This window comes from Sceloporus undulatus, chromosome 6 (genome assembly GCF_019175285.1).
Source record: "Sceloporus undulatus isolate JIND9_A2432 ecotype Alabama chromosome 6, SceUnd_v1.1, whole genome shotgun sequence".
NCBI lineage: Eukaryota > Metazoa > Chordata > Lepidosauria > Squamata > Phrynosomatidae > Sceloporus > Sceloporus undulatus.
The window spans coordinates 62,138,830-62,159,074 of record NC_056527.1 but is presented as its reverse complement, the minus strand read 5'-3'; the positions used below and the strand labels follow the sequence as shown (position 1 = coordinate 62,159,074).

Genomic DNA, 20,245 nt, shown 5'->3' with positions numbered 1-20,245 from the left:
TTAGTATTTCCATTGCTATGTACCCATTGTTGAACTACAACCCCAGAATCCCCCAGGAGTATGGCCAGTGTCCATGATGGCTGGAGTATTCTAGAGATTGTAGGCCTGTTACAGACTGCCAAATCAAGCTGCTTCGGGTCTCTTTGGAGGTATGCTATTTAATGATGCTGGGTCCTAGAGTCCGGAGTTCGCACCCAAAGCCACCACTCCCTTCCTAAGCACCGGAGTGCAGCTTTGTTGCAGCTTCCGGATTCTTAGGACCCATGCATCATTTAAATAGGCATACCTCCAAAGAGACCCGAAGCGCTTTATTTTGGCAGTCTGTAAACAGGGCCGTTAGTCTTAAGATATGTGTCTGAGGGGTGTGTATGTATAGTTGGGTATTTGACAAGGGACGCAAGATATAGGGCCGCACAGACTGCAGAAATAATCCAGTTTGACAACCGCTTAACTGCCCTGGCTCATGCTAGGGAATTTGGGGGACTGTAGTTTATTGTGGCCCAGAGCTCTCTGACAGAAAAGGTTTTTACAGATGTCTCAGAGACTCTAGTTCCCAAAATCCTCTAGCATTGAGCCAGGCCAGTTGAAGCGGTTTCAAGTTGGACTATTTTCTGCAGTCTGTTTCAGCCCATGAGTTTTAACAGTGCATCCTCTGAAAAGAAAGTGCCGTCAATGGGGCTTACGCTTTCGAGTCTGTTTGTTGTAACCTAAATTGTTTTTCTAATGGAAACTTGAGAGAAGGGGTTGACAAACATAATTCTTGGCATTAACTGAATTTTAAAAATCTGGAAAAGGAAGATTTTACCATGAGTAAGATTCATCCACCTCATGTTTTTACATCTGATTCTGTTTGTCTCCAGTCCATGTTTTCACCCCTTATACCGGGATACAAGATAACACATAACTGAATGTGTGAACTGTCACTCTTGGAAAGCGTTGTGTTTGAGGTATTGTGAGATGATACCAACACGTTTTGTCCTTTGTTGTGTATGGCAGCTGTTGATGTATATGGCCTGCTGTTTCAAAATGCATGAGAATGCTTGATGTTCTCGGATGATGTGAAACATGCACTGTATATCTGCGTGTACTGCGCAAAGATTTGGGGGGTGCCGATGCTATATTTGCTTATTGCAACACATGTTTTATTGTATGTTATCTGCCTTTGCAACTCATAGCGCTGACTGTAAGCATCTATACTTGTAGCTCATTCTCATGATTGTTCTGTAACATAACATAGCTGTCCAGTACAGCTGTGGGGCGAATCTCTTTTATTCCACAGAGTAGCTTTTGACCATTGCTTTGGATGTTTTAATACTTATTTTGTTAGGCGTATTTGACCAGCCTGGGACAGAAGAACAAAAATTATATTTTAACTATGAGCATCTGTAAGAACTGAAAATCTAGCAAAACAACCATTTTTTTTATTAAATCCAAGTGATTTATGAATATGTGAGGTATGTGAGGCATAGCAGAGGCCACCGCACAAGAATGTTGGAAGAAAGCAACAAAAGTGCTGTGGCATTCAACATTAATGCATTTGTACAGCATAGCTTTTGTGGACCAAAGTCCATTTTCGTGAAACGTTTCCTCTGTGCAAGCACAGTGCGCAATATTGTTCACTCAATATCAGTGTGCTGGAGGAATGGGAGGCTTCATAAACCTCCTAACAACCTGGAGTTTATCAAACGGGAGGAATTTCTTTTAAATTCGAATTAAAAGAAAGTGGGGCCAGAACGCATTCACTTTAAAGTCACTAGTTTAGCCACAGTTAATGAATGCGCATTGCGTTCAAACTTGTCTTCCCATTGCCTGAAAATAACATGCCATTGCCTGAATTTGTGTGTGGCAGTTCTATCCGCAATAACGTGTGAAACCACATGATTGTGTTCTGATTTGCCATGGATTATACTTCCAATTTCCCTTGTTGGATAAACTCCCCTGTGAGGCAAATTGTGGTTGGCTTTTTAATAGTCACTAATGCAAAAAAGCAAAAAGAAAGGGGTTCCCTTACATCCTACAGTTTCTAGATGATATGAAACTGAGCAAACTCAGGAGTTACCTACTTTTATGCATCCTTCCCCTTCCAATATTGCTGGAATGAACATGTCAATTATTATTTGGCAGACACATGATGCTTTTATTTGTTGTTTTTATTTTGGGGAGGTTGCCTGCAAAAGATCCTTAACAATCTCTGGCAAGTCTCATGCCCCCTCATTGCTCTGCTGCTGATCATGAGTTGTTCATGGCACAAAAGGGCAGTGCCTTCTTAGATACTTTAATTATGGAAGCTGTTTGCCAAAAGTTGTCTGGCAGATATTCTTGTGATCTAAAACAGAGTCACAAGGTGTGTGGATGATGACACTGACTATTGGGATGGCACGATCCATTCTTACTGTGAGCGGAGAAAACTACTGTACAAGAAAGTCTAAACGCCAAGTAATGAAAGGAGAAGCTGAACAAAATGGGTGTTGTTCCTTGAAGCCATTGCTCTATTTAGAAATGCTTCAAAGTAAGTTTTGCAATTGGGCGCTCCAGATCCAGCTTTCCTATGCTGTTTTACCCACAGGAAAGCTGGTGTTTGCCATAGGGTTATCAAACTCAGTGGAGAGCCCTAACACATGGAAAACATGAGACCAGGCTTACGTACACGATTTATTCATGTTCTGACTCAATATCAAAGCATCATAGGTATATGATGATAAAGTGTTTGAACCAGCATAATGTAGTGGTTTGCGTATTGAACTATGACTCTGGAGACCAGGGTTTGATAAGCTGGAAATGACTGACGGCACATAACAACAACAGCAACAAAGACAATATACATGGACAAAATCAATAAATTGTTATAGTAAATACCCAGTTGTTGCTTAATCGATACATGGATCCAGATAACACTCCTGAAAAGTACACTTCTGACATGGGGAAAAACTGCATTTTGCAGCACATAAGATAAATATTTTGTCAGTTGAAAGATGCTGGGGTTTTCCTACAACCTCTTGCACTCTGTGTGTGTGTCACATGTTACGATGGTTAGGCGACTGTCATAAACCCTTACTGATGGTGCTGTAAACATTAGTGAGGAGAGATTAAAATCCTTTCCAGCATTGCATTGTGATTGTAATCATTTTTTGTTCTTCTCAGCTGTCTCACTTAAACATAGGAAAATGTAAATATTTTAAAACATATAGAATTGAACAGTAGCAAGGTGTTTCATTCTCTGTTACAGTCTGACTGACATATGACATGCGACCGATATGCCTGGACTACAACTTCCATCCCCAGCTGGTGGAGATAGTGGGAACTGTAGTCGAAATCAGGATCGTGCCATTGACTCAGGCCCCATTCCCACTGCGCGGGTTTGCTCTGAAGGAACTGGAAGATTTGGCGGGGGCCCTCCCGAATTCTCCTCTCCTCTTCCTTCCGACCATCCCCTCCCTCTGGAGCTGCCCTGGCTTCCTTCCTCCTCCTCCTCCAGACTTTCTCCCACTCCCCCCCCCCCCCCCCGCACCCTCTGACAGACCTTTGCAGCCCTCATCACCCTGTTTCCCCTTTTTGCCTCTTCACCTTTCCTGCATTCCCCCTTTTCCTTTTTGGCTCTTTCCTCCTCCTTCCTCTCCTCCTCCCTCGATGAGGGGGCTCTGACCTCTGCCCACCCTCTGACCTTAATCCCTCCCTCAATTTGACCCGATCATGGTCGAGGGCAAGTTTATATTTCACGGAACTCGGGTCTTTTCAGAAAAGATGGATTTTAGCCCGAATCTTGATAGCCCGTGCTAAGGGGCATTTCCTTGTTCAAGCCTCGACATGGATTGTGACAGAATCGGGCCCGATATGAACTTCATGTGGAAGAATCGATTTCAAAACTGGGTTAAAAGGTAGTATGAATGGCCTCTCACATAGCAAGCTGTTCTCATTGGAGCATATCTATACAGTGACTCCCATGCTGTCATAGTGGAGAACCTAAGTATGCCTATGGTTACCCATGTGCCACTATAGTTCCCAGAAATCTTGATCATGGGCCATGTTAGGTGGGGGTTCTGGGAGTTGTAGCTCACCAACATCTGGAGACCCATGCTTAGGAGTTTTGATGTCATGCAATATTCTCCCTGGATTCCCTGAGAACCACATATGGCAATTAATCCACAGTGGGAACACCCACCCTCTCTATTATACACTTAAAAATGTTTAAAATACAGAGTGGTTTCAGCCAGTGTGTATGATAGGGAGATATGGCTTGTTTTAAATATCCCCAAACAGAGAAATACAGGCATGTTTGGAATTTCCCTGTCTTCCTCTGGTGGCTCTACTAAATGTCTGTTTCTGATCAGGTTCAAAAGGGCTATTTTCTCTGGTCTCGTATTTATATATTCATCATCTCGTTTGCTTCTGTCTCTTTCAGAAGAATGTTTCCAACCATCAGGGTTTCCTTTTCGGGAGTGGATCCAGAAGCAAAGTTCATTGTGCTTATGGATATAGTTCCAGTAGACAATAAGAGATACAGATATGCCTACCACAGATCTTCATGGCTGGTCGCTGGCAAAGCCGACCCACCTCTGCCTGCAAGGTCAGTACATTTGCAAGCAACATCCACAGAGCTCTATTTCACTAATCCACAAAATATCTGCCTCCAGTCTTTCATACCACATCGTACAAACTGACAGGAAAACAACCTAAAGATTTGTGCAGAACTTGGAAGTGACTAGTTCCCCCCATTGACGGTATAAATGCATTACATTATGACTGCTAGTAAGGAATAACTATTTCAGTTTAACTACAACTTTTATATTTATGGGTGTGTGTGTGTGTGTGTGTGTGTGTAAGCTTATGCTGGCATGGTTCAACCACTGACTTTCTTTGTGCTGCTGTCTTGTTGTGAGAGTGGAGATGACAATGTGGTGGGTGCAAGATGAATGCATTTTAAATCATAGTTCAGTGGCTTCTAGAACTCAAGTTGTTTTTAATAAAAGCAATTTTGTTTTTTTTTATGAGCAAATAAAAAAATAATTACTTTTAAAAATGAAATAATAATGGTAACTAACTATTGTTGGGGAAGTTGGAGTGATAACTGCAACTAATTACTTAGTAAAAATAATGTTCCAAACTCTAGTTTTGTATACAGTGGACCCTTGTTATCCGCTGGGGTTTGGTTCCAAGATCCCCCATGGATAACAAAATCTGTGGATGCTCAAGTCCCATTAAATATAATGACATCGCAAAATGGTGTCCCTTATAAAAATTGGAAAATCAAGATTTGATATTTGAAATGTATACTTTTTTGAACATTTTCAAACTGTGGATGCTTAAACCCATGTATAAAAAATCTGTGTATAAGAAGGGCCAGCTGTATAGCAATGAGCATGGCACAGCCAAATATAAGTAGGTTTAATGGGAAAGTTATACATATCTTGAAACTCTCTGTTCATGACACAGCCACACTTAAACAGATCTTTAACTAGAAGAAGCATAGGGAATCTTTGCTTCTCTGATGTTTTGGACTTCATCTCCCAGAAGCCCAAACCAACATGGGTAAGGATTTGTGGGAACTGTAGTTGAAAACATTTGGAGGGCCATAAGTTCTCCATCCCCATGTTTGTTCAGAAAACTGAAGAATTCGCTTCTTCTCCCATTATATATATATATATACCTTTGCATGTCTTTTGCATCTAAAGCAGGGACTGGAAATGTATGGCCCTCCAAATGTTAATGGATTTAATCTCCCATCATCCCTCACCACCGGTTATGCTGCCTAACAAGGCTGATAGCAGTTGCAGTCTAACAATATATATAGTCTAACAATATCTTGTCATCTCATCACCATACCCACAAGTTTTGCATTTCTCTTGCTAATTGCACATAGAACCTGCTCATTCATAGCTATAAAGGTTTCTTCCTAGGCCCTTTGCTCCATGTATCTAATGAAGCAGACTTAAGCCTATGGACGCTTATGATATCATTTTCTTTCAGTTTCTCTCAAAGATACTACAAGATCCTTTTGCACACTAACATCTAAAGGGCCACACATTCTCCACCCAGGGTTTAAACAGAAGTTTTTAAAAATGCATACATTTCTACTTCTTGCTGCAGTTCTTTCCATTTTCTCATTTCAGAGAAATCCAAACATGTTTAGCCAAGTGCAAGCCAAAAAAAATATTAGATTACAACTTGATGTCATTTATAAAACAACATAACTTTGTCAACTGACAGCTAACCCATGATTTTTGTTTACCCACCATAGTCGATTAATGGTTGATTTGCAATGCAAGATGATGTCAGCTGGAGGTGCATGCTTTTCAGCTCCAGTGCTATCACAACATCTGTATAATACATGAGGGGAGGGAGACATAGATAATATTGCTTAGATTGGTTATTTCCTGTTAGCTGAGTTTGGAATTACATTCAGCAAAGCATCTCCCCTCCCCCCAGAAAAAAAGTGCTATTTTCTCCAAGACCAATTCCAGTTTTAGGTCTCTCCATCCTCCTAGTGTTGATGCCAGGAACACTATGCAGTCCAAATGTTACTTTCCTAGCTCCCAGACCCTGCAACTCTGACATACCATGAATCCTCTCCCCAACTTATGTAGCCTACATTCTGTCCTGACTCTGGCATCTCTGCCCTTTTGCTCAAGAATGAGAGATGGAAGAGTCAGGAGGGCTCTGACACTTGCACAACCCACTCAGTGAACTACATCCCTTCTCATTTCCTTGGATGCCCTGCTTAGTTATTGAGGATGCACAGAGAGGGTTGTACCATCTCCAATGAGTCTGACACCAGTGCAGGCTGAGTAGCGAGGCTAGCTTCAAGGAAGACCCTTAAATTGACCATTCATAGGTCCTAGTTGGTAAGTGCCAGACATACTGAGATGCATCAAGGTGAAAATGGGATTTGTGAACTGCCAATGTTTCTCTCCTCAGAAAGAAGAGGGTGGTAGTGGGAATCTATTCCTCTTATAACCAGTTTTAAGTGCAATGTATATAGTGTTTATTTAATAAAAAATATTTTGAGAAAAAAATTAATAAAAAATATTTTGAGAAAATCTTCACTTATGCCGCCGTAAACCTTCCTGTAATAATAAAGCTGCATTTGTAAACTCACAATTTCAGTTTATTTTAAATATTATATTCTCATTGTTTAAAAGTATCCTACCCAAAAGTTCAGAGAAGAGAGAAAGTTACAACAAAACTGTAATTAAGAATCAATATTTAACTCAACACATACATAACGTTTGGGAGGAAGAGGAGGAGCAGTGATTAGGGCCTGTAAGAGGTTTATCAGACTAGCGAGATCCCGTGGAAAAACGGGATTTAAACTAGAGTTAAATTAAATTTGAATTTAAACAGAACCCACAAATTTGGGAAGTTTATCACACCGAATTTCTGCTAAAGTGAAATGACGTGAAGTTAAACTGAAGTGAAAGTGGAGAAAAACACCATCTTTTTACTTTCATAATTTCCCGAAAGTAAAAAGCTGCCATTTTTCTCTGGTTTAACTTCAGTTTAGCTTTGCGTTATTTCACGTTAACAGCAATGTCATGGGATAAACTTCAGGCATTTCCATGTTTTCTCTAATTTAACTCTCATTTAAATCCCATTTTCCCGTGGGATCTTGCTAATGTGATAAACCCCTATGTCTTGCATCTGTCCTCGAGTATCTCTTGGGCTCTCCCTCTGGGGGTCCTTCCCCATTGTTTAAGAACTACTGGAATAGTGGCTTGAAGGTTAGACTAGAACTCAGTGGGACCAGTGTTGAAATCCCGCTCAGCCCTGAAAACTCAATGGGTGATTTTGGGCAAGACACTCTCTCTCAGTTTAAGTGGAAATCATGACAAACCTGTGAATAAATCTTGCCTGGAAAACCCTATGATAGGGTTACTATAAGTCCACTTGAGGGCATATAACAAAAAATCAGGCTTTGGATTTAAGAGATTTACATTCCCCTTAAAAACACCTTAAATGTTGGTGATGTTTCAGAAGCTACTTGAAAAATGCTATTGTCAAATAACAACAACTCTACATAAAGCAATATCTGTGGACTGATTCACCTGACTAAAAATATATATCTCTTTTTGCACTCCTGTTTGCTCTGTAATGAAGTGATCATCTGATTGTTATGTCATGCAAATCTATTTTCAGTGCAGTGAATGAAGTGAGCAGCCATTTTCCTATTCCCCTCATTGTTCTCTGGGGATGTAATTTGGTGATGAAATAAAGCATTCTGCACTGGATTTAACATGCTCAGGTTCATGTTAATTAGGATTCTGTGAATTGGTTCTGACTGCTTCTACCTTGCATCTACTTTTGATATATCTTTCCAGATGAAGCACTTGAATTTTATGGCTTTCTTCAGTTGAATCCAAATTCAGTTATACTGTTAAAATCATAAGATTTTAAAATGATATATACTTTAAAAGAGAAAAAAGAGTGAGAGGGGAAAGAGATATGATATCATTGTGGGTCAGGCATATAAGTTAATATAAACTGACTGTATGTCCAATAAATTTTCCCTTAGAATTGTCATCTGTAGTTGTTCATCAGATTAAACAGAAAGATCCTCTGAACACTGAAGAATGGATGGTGAATATATGTCTTTCCATTTATCCATAGTCTCTTACTGCAGTAAGGTCATTCTGGATCCAGCCCTGTTGAACAACAGTTAAGTTCCAGTTCAGATTTCATCATATTGAGGAAACGACTTATGGAAATCCTTGGGGTTTAAGTTCGTTGTGACAAAGGCTGCATCAACGCTGCAGAAATTATCCAGTTTGATACTTTAACTGCTGTGGTTCAATGCTATGGAATTCTGGGAATTGTAGTTTGTGGTGGCACCAAAGCTTTCTGGTAGGGTAGACTAAATGTCTCACAAATCTACAGCTCCCAGATTTCCATAGCATTGAGCCATGGCAGTTAAAGTGGTGTCAAAATGAATTATTTCTGTAGTATGGATGCAGCCTTAATTTCTATGGATTTCAATACATCTTCAAATATTGTGAAAATGTGGGTGTGATTACATTATATGTATACATGGATCCCCCTCTTATTTAGAGCATACCAGGCAGTATGCCAATAAAATTCTCAATATAATAGAGAATAGTAAAATAATAGTCAGATTAGAGGTGGAGGAATGCATTCAAAATGAGGGTGAACATTTAACACAGTAGTTGTTCTAGCATGATCTATACAAGATTCAGGACAGGATAAAATGAGTCACTTTGCTTTAAAAATTATTCACGTGAGATGCATTGGATCGGTATCTTGGAATGGACCTTCTTGGTTGTGGCACCCAGAAATTTGAATGTTCACTGGAGAGAGATGTTCGCTTGTAAGGCAATGAAGGCTTTTTAAAAAAAGAGTTCTGCATTTTGTTATAATTTACTGGCATTTTGAAGAATTGCTTTGTTTCAGTGCACTCTGCTAGTTTACTTTTTAGTTTGAAGCTTTCTGTTTGGAATATATATATATATAATTTGTATGAGTTCATTGTATATAAACCACCTTGTAATTAGAATAAAAAGTGAGAACTAAATATAATTACAGACGAGTATAAAGCAGTTTTTAAAGATATATTTCTCAGATTTAGATATAGCATTTTTCTGCTGATGCACTCAAAGTAGTCCACATTTCCTAGTAATGATTTACAGTCTAAGAGACATAGTTAATCCACTTTATTCACACACTCATTTTTCATTTACATTCTGTTCAAAGCAGTTCATAGCAAAGTTAGGGGAAAATGCATTCTTATCTATGTTAAAAAAAAATCTGAACACGTTGTTGTTGTTGTTGTCCATCATATAAAACCTCAGTGTACATGTACAATGTACCTTCAAAAGTATGTAATAGAACATTAATACCAAAATTCAAGAAGAGTAACATCCAAACAACAGACTTTGGAAGATGGCTAGGAATCTAGGATGGCTCCCTCCTTACTCTCCTTCTGCCAACAACTGAAAACTTGCCTATTCCAAACAGCGGAGTTTATCACACAGGAGGAATTTCTCTTAATTTCGAATGAAAAGAAAGTGGGGTCAGAATGCATTCACGTGAATTCGAATTGCATTCAAACTGACTTCCCATTGCCTGAAAATAGCTTGCCATTGCCCAAAATTGCGTGTGGTAGTCTATCATGCAATAACATGAAACCCCATGATTGCGTTCAGACTGACTTCCCATTGCCCGAAATTGCATGTGGTAGTCTATCATGCAGTAATGTTAAACCCCATGATTGCGTTCGGATTGCCATTGGATTATACTTCCAATTTCCCTTGTCTGACAAACTCCAGCTTTTAGGAACTGACTGTAATGGGATTTTAATAGTGTGCTGTTTTGTTGTGTTTTATGTCCTATGTTCTGTTGAATGTTTTAAATGTTTTAATAGATGGTTTAATTGCTTTTTAAAATAACTTATGTATTTTTACTTGATGTTTTTGTATGCTTTAAATCTGGCCTGGTTTTAAAATTCTCTAGGCTGCCCGTAGTCCCATTATTGAGAAATGAATGAATGGATGGATGATGATGATGACTCCAATGATATCTAAAACAAAGTGAAACACCCTTTGGCCTTATCAGTACCAGTATGTGAGTGTGGCATGTCAAAGAATAAAAGGCCAGAATGACTGGGGATGATGGAGGTTTCAGCCTAATTCATCTCGAGGCCACCAGCCTTAAATAGGCTGACTTACCAAAAAAGAGTACAAGATGCAATAATTCTTGCAGGGGATGTGCTAGTTTTATTCCTATGTACCTTTAGAGTAAAACCCTATACACTGAGACCAGGGAAGCCAAGCAGACCACCCTGGTTTACTATCCTCTGGAATAATTAGGTTGGAAAAAACCTTTCCTTTCACACCAACAAGATTCCCCCCCCCCCCGGCTTGATTTTTACATGGGGTGCATGGGGTGGGGTCAGGGACTGAAAGGAAAATGTTTATCCTTACCTCTTCATGTGCTCTGAACCCCACACCCATCATCCTCACAATACATATTTACTCAGAAATACAATAGAATGACCAAATGAGGCTCACTCCCTGGTAAGCGTATATAGGATTTCATCCCTAAACAGACAAAGGATGGTCTTTAAAAACTGTACAAATACATTAAGCCACTTTTGTTAGAAGAGAAATAAATCATCTACTAGGAGGGTCTCTTGCAGACTAAATGGGAACTCTCTCGGTGGCTTAAACAGTAAGTATGGAGCTCTAATAATAAGCTCTAGTGGTTTTAGATCTTTTCATAACCACCATCTGGTTTGTAAGTCCCTTATAGTCAAGCTACATATCCATTTGTATGTTTAAAGGTAGGTGTTGAAATGATAATATATATGTCATGTGTTTTGCAAGACTGAGTCAAATGACACTAAATTGTTGATCTCAAAAAAGCATACACATACACTTATGTAAGTGATTTTCAGAAAGAAAGAAAGGGAGAGAGAAAGAGAGAAAAATGGAGGGTGGGGAAATCATGGATATAGATAAGCCTTGGTGACATTTATACCCCCAGGCTCTCCCCACGTCATTTCTATACAGAAACAACTTTCAGCACTACTACTGCTGCCGCTGAAATTAATGAGGATTAGCCAATATCATTTGAAAGCATTTCCATTCATAAACCTTCACTATGGGTGACCATAAAATCCTTCCTTTCCTGTTGTCAGTGCAAAGCAACATGGTTTTTTTTCTTGCCGTGAATGCACACAGCAGCATTCCTTGGGTAGGGGAAAAAATCCCTATTCTCAAACTTTTCAAGGGTTCCCAGGAACAGAATACTGTTTAGTTTAAATGGCTTTACTAACCAGACCAAAAGTTTGAAAGACACACAAGCCTTGTGAGTTCTAGCTTGTTGATAAATCTTCTGGCTGTGGAGCACATTTTTGTTTCTTTAACATTGGTACCGAGTGTTGATTAGCTCCTGTGACAATATGAAACATGCTTTGCTATTCAGCGGTTCCAAAATATCATTCTGAACATCTGGTTTGATAGTGTGCAAAATTCCAGCAGAGTGTGAAATACCTATGTGATCAGTGGTAGGTAAAAGGATATTTACTCTGTCCTACTGTTTCCATTCTGTTATATGCATGTTTTTGTAGGTGTCTGTTATGCATTTTATATTTATACTGCCTTTGATCCAAAAAGCTCAAAGTGATGTACACTTTGTACTCCCATATTTATGTTCGCAACACTCTTGTGAGATAGGGTACGGTGAGAGAGTGTGATTGTTCCAGATTTGTCCATCAAGCTTCACGGCTGGGTGGGGCTTTGCACCTGGAACCCCTCATTGTACCTCCAGGATTCAGCTTTCCCAACTTTGTGCTGCCCAGATCCCTGATTATTGGATATAGCGGTGGGGTTTAAGCCTACGTTTTGTCCTAACCACTAGATGACATTGGCTTTCAAGGCATATTTATATGAGCCAGTCTTCTTTGTTATTTTAAACTCTGCTCAGGATAGCTGCTAGGACAGGCTGTCACTGCGTTTCATTCTGACAAAGAGGTAGCAGCCTGCTTATTACTAATCTACAATGGAAATGTTAAGCATCAGCTAATGAAATAAAACTATGCTTGAGGTTACAGAAGAGATGGCAGGCCCAGAAAATAAAAATAAACATTTATTCATGATACAGGCCAGTAAGTGACGTATCTGGTTTAGATATCTCTTATGTCAATCATATTTATTTGGTACTATCCACTGATTCTGGCAGCATTTACTTTTAAGCAGGTTTGCCTGGGGTTATGTCATTTCTTCATTTCATGCATGCATAATGAACTGGAATACCTCCCCACAGATAAGGATGCACAAGGTTAACACCTTCGCTGTAGATATGGATGCTATAATTCTTCACAGGACAAACTTACATCATCAACATCATCTTATTTATTTATATACTGCCTTTGTCTCAGTTTGGGACTAAAGGCAATTTACATTACTTACAACAAACATAGTTAAAAATTAACAGCATACAAAAGTTAAAAAGCAATTAAACCTTTATAAAATTTGAAACCAGTTAAAACAAATTAAACAACACCAATAACAACAATGAAAAGCCCAGCACAGCATATAGGCCTGTTTCCACTGAAGAAGCAATTCTTAAAGGCCTGCTGGCAAAAGAAAAGGAAAAAAAAGAGGGTTTTCAACTACATTGTGTTAATCTAGCCACGCTAACATGGCTGAAACTCTTTAATTGGTATATATTATTACAACTAATTTTATCATTAATATATTGATTTAATTTGTATACTTTTTTATTTCAACATTCTTAAACTTCAAGCAGGCTATGACTTTTAATCATGGTGATCATAATTACTAGTGCAGTGAGGTATAATTGTAGGTGAAAGAGGTTTATGAGGCCCTCATATTTTGAAATGTCTTTTCTTGGAGCTTTGCTCTAATTTCATAATTAAGGAACTGGAAATCATATTCTCTTAGGGGCAGGAGTTAAAACATAAGGTTTTGGTCCAAGAAGAAATTATCTCTTACTAACTCAGTTTTGGTATGAAATTCTTTGCCTGAAGTTTGAAGAAATGGAAGGCCTATATAAAAGAGGTTGAACTACATAGCTGTTCTGTGTGTATGTGCACACACATATGTGTACATCAAGGACAGGGAAAGTATCTATAAAATGGAGTCAAGAAGGACCAGGAGACATCAAAGGAAATGGCTCCACTAATAGTTGTCAAGAGTGTTAGCAAAGTATGCTTTGGCAGCTTCATGTATGCATATTTGGCCCCTTCTGTAATACCGGATTATTTTAAAAGCTTTCATTTCCTGGGGAAAAAAAATCATACTCTGCCTGCTTTTTGTTTAAATAAGAAAGTTATTAAAGAAGTCATCTTTATTAAGAGAAATGTACTGAAATAGAAAGGTAACAAGTTCTAGTTGTAACTAACAGAGAAGCTTATCGCACACATTATTTTCCCCATTATGGGAACAGGAAGGGGATGCTCGGGGCAGCACACAACTGAGAAAAAAATGGATTTTATTGCACAGCAAATCATCCTTAAAATGGCCCTCTTCTGTCCCCTGGCCCCAAGCTGGCCCCATTCAGTACATCAAATTTTCAGGTCGGAAGACTTCCAGGCAAGCAAAATGATGCACCTCAGCACTGAATGGGGACAGCTTGGCGCCAGGGGATGGAACGGGGCCATTTTGAGGATGATTTGCTGTGCAATAAAATGCGTTTTTTCTCAGTCACGTGCACCCCTGAGCATCCTCTTCCCGTTCCCATAATGGGGAAAATAATGTGTGCGATAAGCTTCTTATTTGGGCTGAAGCAGTAGGAAGACATGGCTGTCTCCTGTTCACAAAATAAAGCCAAGTTATCTGCATATTATGAGTCGACTTGAAGGCACGTAACAATGCCCAGACACACGACACATTGAAAGGAAAAGATATGCAAAAATTTGATATGGCATGAACCAAACTATAAAGTTTTCTGATCAGTTCTTGGTCCCTTCTCCTGCTCCACTGTAGATTAGACATTTTGGATTGCCTAAATTTAGTGGGCCAAACAGCAATACAAACTGGGCTATGCCTGACAGTTTCAGCTGCTGAAGTTGTCTGGCTACTTTGGTAGAAAAGGAAAACCCATGGTTACGGATTGATTGACACTGATGGACCCTGTGTCTGTTGGCTTTCCAGGCTGTACGTGCATCCGGACTCTCCATTTACAGGGGAACAATTGCTGAAGCAGATGGTGTCCTTTGAAAAAGTGAAGCTAACAAACAACGAGCTTGATCAGCACGGTCATGTGAGTAGCCGGCCCTATGGAAAGGGAAAACAATGTTAACTCTCTTAGGAAATGACACCTGCTGGGACACCTGTTTGAACTGGACATAGTATGCCCAAAGCCTCAATTTCTGTTGGGGTGTTGCTGTTATTTTTAGATAACAGTTAAAAGGTAGTGAAATTTCATTGGTAGGGTGGGGTGTTATCCCGAGCTAGGAAGAAACATCCTGCTTCTTGAACGGTGGAAGTAGGTATTGCAAAACTAAGCAATACAGATAGTTCGGACTCTAGTCGCTAGGCTTCTGGGATCTGATTTTATTTTTATTTTTTGTAAAAAAAAAAATTCTCAGTTAAAAGTTCACTTCTGATACAAAACATAATAGTCTGTGTGTCTGTGTGAGGCCCAGATCAGGTTAGTTGGATTTGTGTCCCACTGAATGTGATTAAAAATTGTCATGATTCCTATAATTCCATTATTTTTAGCAGAAACTTTGTGCATCTAATGTCTAGACCGAACTGTGACTTGGTGTATACATATGCATATGTGCACACACATACATAAATTAAAATTAATTTCTGCCCAGTGTCATAATGGGGGGGAAAGTGTACATGGCATGTGTGTGATACACCATGTTTTTATTTTGCAGCTCCAAATAAGGCTTTAAATCCAATTGGTGTTAATTTTACCATGGCATCTGTGTGATGGATGTAAAACTTTTATTTCTAAGACATGGATAAAAGTGTTTTATTTTGTTTAGTTAAAGTAGTAGCAATAGCTGAACAAGCATGTCATGAAGACAGTAATAGGACAAAAGATGTACTGTATTGTTGTTCTCCAGCCGGTAGAAGCTAACCAAATGGCCCAGGGCAGAGCATTCACTATAAAGTGTGGCATTTTGGTTTTGATTGTTGTGTTTATGATGCATTATTTTCTACAGTCATCCATAGGCTTTGATTAGGATTAATATAAGACTATAAAAAGTAGCATATAAAGACAACCTACCCCCATCCTTAAAGACTCTAAAAATATGTTCAGAAACAAACAAAAAGCTACGGAAGAATTTCAGTAATGTGCTCTCCATGAAATCCATCTACTGTTGCTGTGATGATAGTACTAGTGCTGGTTTTGGTCTACAAAACCTTAAAGTAGCTTTTGGTCAACATGCCTGCAATAGTAGCTCCTTACATATGCACCTTCTTGGAATTTGAGACCATCAACAGAGTCCCTGTTGTGTATTTCACCTCTCTATGAGAGATCTGATAAGACACAGGGCTTGTCTACCTCAGAAAAGTGCCCGTGGCTTCACAAAGGACAGAGACTTCCTGGATCACAAGAGTATCATAGATTCATACAGACCACAAGATGCAGGGCCATCCAGCCCATTCCATGAAGGAATACACAATTTAAGCACTCCTGATAGATGGCCATCCAGTCTTTGTTTAAAAACCTCAAAAGAAGGGGACTGCACCATACTCCGAGGCAGTGCATTCCACTGTCAAATAGCTCTTATTGTCGGGAAATTCTTCCTAATGTTAAGGTAGAATCTTTTTTCCTGTAATTTTCCTCCATTGTCATAGTCTCTGGAGCAGGAGAAAACAAGCTTGCTCCATCTTCAGTATGACACCACTTCAAAGAGGAGTCACATTACTGCTGCTAATGGAGTTTAAATTTTACTATCCCAACATGACCAAGAGGTGAGTGGCTTCTGCCTGAATTGAGAGCCCTCTAAACCAAGTGAACTACAACAGAAAGATCTGTTAAAAAAATGTAGGACTTTGAATCTAATATCACTTCTCTTCTCCTGTATGATTTTAAAATACCTTTTGCCAGATAAAGAAGCCAGTGGGGCTTCAAAAGCTTGCATGATGTATTTTGTACATTTTAGTTGTCCAATTTTGTGTATTTTGTCATTTACTTTTTACAAGCAGAAGTACTCAGCTTTCACCACTCTGAAACCTCTTTGTCCTTGTCTTGTACTCCCCCCCACATCCACCTCAGTGGCCTTTTCTTCTGCTCACCCACCATTACAAATTCCATTTTTTGCCCCCTACACTCACCTCAATCTCTCATGGAGCAAAGTGTTCTTTTTCTCTTCTTTCCCATTCAGGTATTCTTTCTCTTCCAACATTCACCCACTCCAGTGGTCTTTCACTTGGCTCTTTCTCATCCCTCCCTCCCTCCACTCATATGATCACAGAGTTGGAAGAGACCACAAGGGCTATCCAGTCCAACCCCCCTGCCATGCAGGAATACACAACCAAAGTACCCCCAACAGACAGCCATCCACTCTCTGTTTAAAAACCTCGAAAAAAGGAGGTTCCACCACTTTCTGAGACAGTGTTGAACAGTTCTTACCATCAGAAAGTTCTTCCTAATGTTTAGGTAGAATCACTTTTCTTATAGTTTGAATCCATTGCTCCATGTCCTAGTCTCTGGAGCAGCAGAAAACAAACTCCATCCTCAAAATGATATCCCTTCAGATATTTAAACATGATCATCAAGTCACCCCTTAAGCTACTCTTCTCCAGGTTAAACATGCCCAGCTCCCTAAGCCGCTCCTCATAGGGCATGGTTTCCATTTTGGTCTTCTCTTTTGTGTTCTCACTGATCTTTTGCTCCATCTACTCTGGTGCTTGTTTAGTCTTTTCCTGTTTCTTCTTCCCTTCTTTTACCTCTCCTGGACCTCTCCCCAATCTACTCTGTCTCTTGAATTTTCTGAAGAGTTTGGGAACTCTGTCTATAGAAGAAAGTAGCAATTTGCTTGGCATGCCATTTCCCCTCCTTCCTGGTGAAATTAATATGCCAAGCCTGACTACAGATTCCTCTAGCATGGATAGAGAACTCTGACAAATACAGTATTGACTGGAAATGATACTGCAAGCTACAGACAGATTTAAACTAATTAAAACTAATTAATTTTGTTTAATTAACAAACAACTTTGGAATGCGAAACTCTTAGTATTTCCTTAGTATCCATGACAGGTTTCAGGTGCTTAAGCTGCATTGAGTTATGACAGACATAGATACATATGCAGACCTCTACCCACTCTCTCCTTTATTAATACAGATGAGATTATAGGGTGTTGCTGTAGAAAAATGTATATACTTAATGCACAGAACTCATTGTGAAAACAGCTGAGAGATACCAAGAATGCCAGAAAGGTTGGTAGGAATGCTGTTGGCTAAAAGTGAGAACTGACAGTCTTTCTCCTCCCCATTCTCCCCTCCAGATAATCTTGAATTCAATGCACAAATACCAGCCGAGGGTGCATATCATCAAGAAGAAAGACCATACAGCCTCTCTGCTTAACCTGAAATCTGAAGAATTCAGGACATTTATTTTTCCAGAGACAGTGTTTACTGCTGTCACTGCCTACCAGAACCAATTGGTGAGTGTTTGCAGACAATTTGATAAGTCTTGTCAAGTCAATTTGTCCTTTTATAAAGGCAATGCAGTGAAGCATGAATACAATGACCAAGTCATGGAACTTAGGGCTTGGAGTGAGTGAGGGGGCTTAGAAAAGTTACCATTTGGACTACCAGAGATCCAATGTGGTGCAGTGGTTTGAATGTTGAGTTATGACTTTGGAGACAAGGGTTTGAATCCCTACTGAGTCATGGAAACTAACTGGGTGACCTTGTGCAAGTCATACTTGCTCAGCCTCAGAGGAAGGGAAAAGCAAACCCCTTCTCTGAATACATCTTGAAACCCACCCGAATACATCTTGCAATATATATATATATCCAAAAACAACTCAAGATAGATTCACTTTAGGATCACAATAAGTTGGAAACAACTTGAAGGCACACAACAACAAGAACAACTCATGAAATCAGCCATCCAGCTGGCTCTGGAATTTTGGGAACCGTTCTCCAAAGGGTAACTTTTCCAAGCTCTTTTTTGTTTTGTTTTGGAAATTGAGTGGGTGTGAGGATATTATTATTATTCCCTGCTTTCCCCTCAAAAAATGAGATCCAAAATTGGGCTAATACAGCTAAGAGCAGGGAAGCCAGGGATGGAATTGTGAGTTTCTTTAAAGGATCTCTCTGTCTTTCCCCATCCATACTTTGAGCATTGTTGGCAATTTGTCACAGTACAGCTAATGGGTGAACACACTTTATAGAGGTGTATGTGTCCAAAACAAACACTCATGGGTTAGGGAATTAGATTATGCTCACAGGTAAGAGCCAGGTAGGCGTGGTGACTAAGCTGTGGGGAATATTTTCTCTATGTATACATGTTCCAAGGGCAATCAGAACTTCAGAGGTGGGTTTCCAGATTAAACAGTTTTATGTAAAAGCAGGAAAACACACACACACACACCCCTAGTAATATAAAAGGCGTTAGCATGGAATATAATTGAGGCCGTTCTAACAGAAATACTGCAATTGCATGGATCCTGGTTCTAGTCCATATTGAGGGGATGTCAGAGAGAGAAAGATGGCTCAACAACTCTCTTCACCCTTGTGACTGGCAAGTGTTAGAGGAGCTTCTCCAATCAGCCAATATTCAGGATGCAAATGGAATAAGCTAATGGGGTGGGCAAAATGACTCAGTATTTATACACAAAGTTCCTCATTGTGGGAAACGCAACGAGTTTGATCTGACCAAAAGGGTCTTTCAAATGGGTCACATTGGCTTTGATATGTTTTCACACCCACCTCCTTCTGATATGTCTGGCAAACAGGCACCCATGGCAGCTCCTGTCTGCTACGTGAGAGATCTGTCCTGTAGTAATGGCTTCCACATTCAGGGCCATGGTAGGTCACCTATCATATTATGATTTTGATATTAAAAGAGGAAGAATAGGTTTCAGAACCACCTTGTATACTAATAGATAGCACTGAAACTAGTACTGTATATACCATTATTAATCTGTTAAAATTGCTCACTAACAGGTTGCCTTTATTTTAAAGAGAAATGACCACAACAACCATATATGAGATATGCTCCTAATCCTATTGGAGCCCTTCAACAGGTTCCTGCTGAAAATCACCCCTCTGCTGCTTTTGGTTGCAAGTAGCAGTTGCAAGGGGTGCATTTTGGCAGGAAATTGGAACAGGCCCCTCTTTGGAGTGGGGTTATGCTTTGGATTAGATTTCCCCTTGTTGTTTTCCAGAAGCCATGCAAACCAGCAGGTTCTGGGACATTGGGGGGGAATTCTGGCCACTGTTCTGGCTTTGCCTTCTTTGGATCTCTCAACTTTCCTTCATTGGGTTTGTCTGGAAGCACCAATTATTTCTGCTGTTGTGTCACAGGAGAATGACTCAGCCTTGGGGGAAGCTGCCTACTGCAACTCAACCTTAATCATTGCTCTGAGTGTCTTCTCTTCAGGCCAGAGGGACACCCAGACTACCTACCCATGAAGAAAAGCATCAGGTGGCAGGGCATTTTTTCTTCAAAATGCACACACACACACACACACACACACACACACAGGAGTAGGACTATGGTTCTGGAGACCAGGGTTTGATTCTCTGCTTGGCCATGAAACCCACTAGGTGACATTGGGCAAGTCACTCCGCCTCAGGG

General features: G+C 39.8%; 1 protein-coding gene across 1 annotated transcript in view; it reads left to right on the top strand.

The window, feature by feature from the left end:
* Positions 1-20,245, top strand: part of LOC121933051 (T-box transcription factor TBX20-like) — a 58,032-nt gene that overhangs the window by 9,439 nt on the left and 28,348 nt on the right. Inside the window, 3 exon segments of the mRNA XM_042472266.1 lie at positions 4,397-4,564; positions 14,625-14,733; positions 17,943-18,101. Of these exon segments, the coding sequence (XP_042328200.1) occupies positions 4,397-4,564; positions 14,625-14,733; positions 17,943-18,101 (436 nt within the window).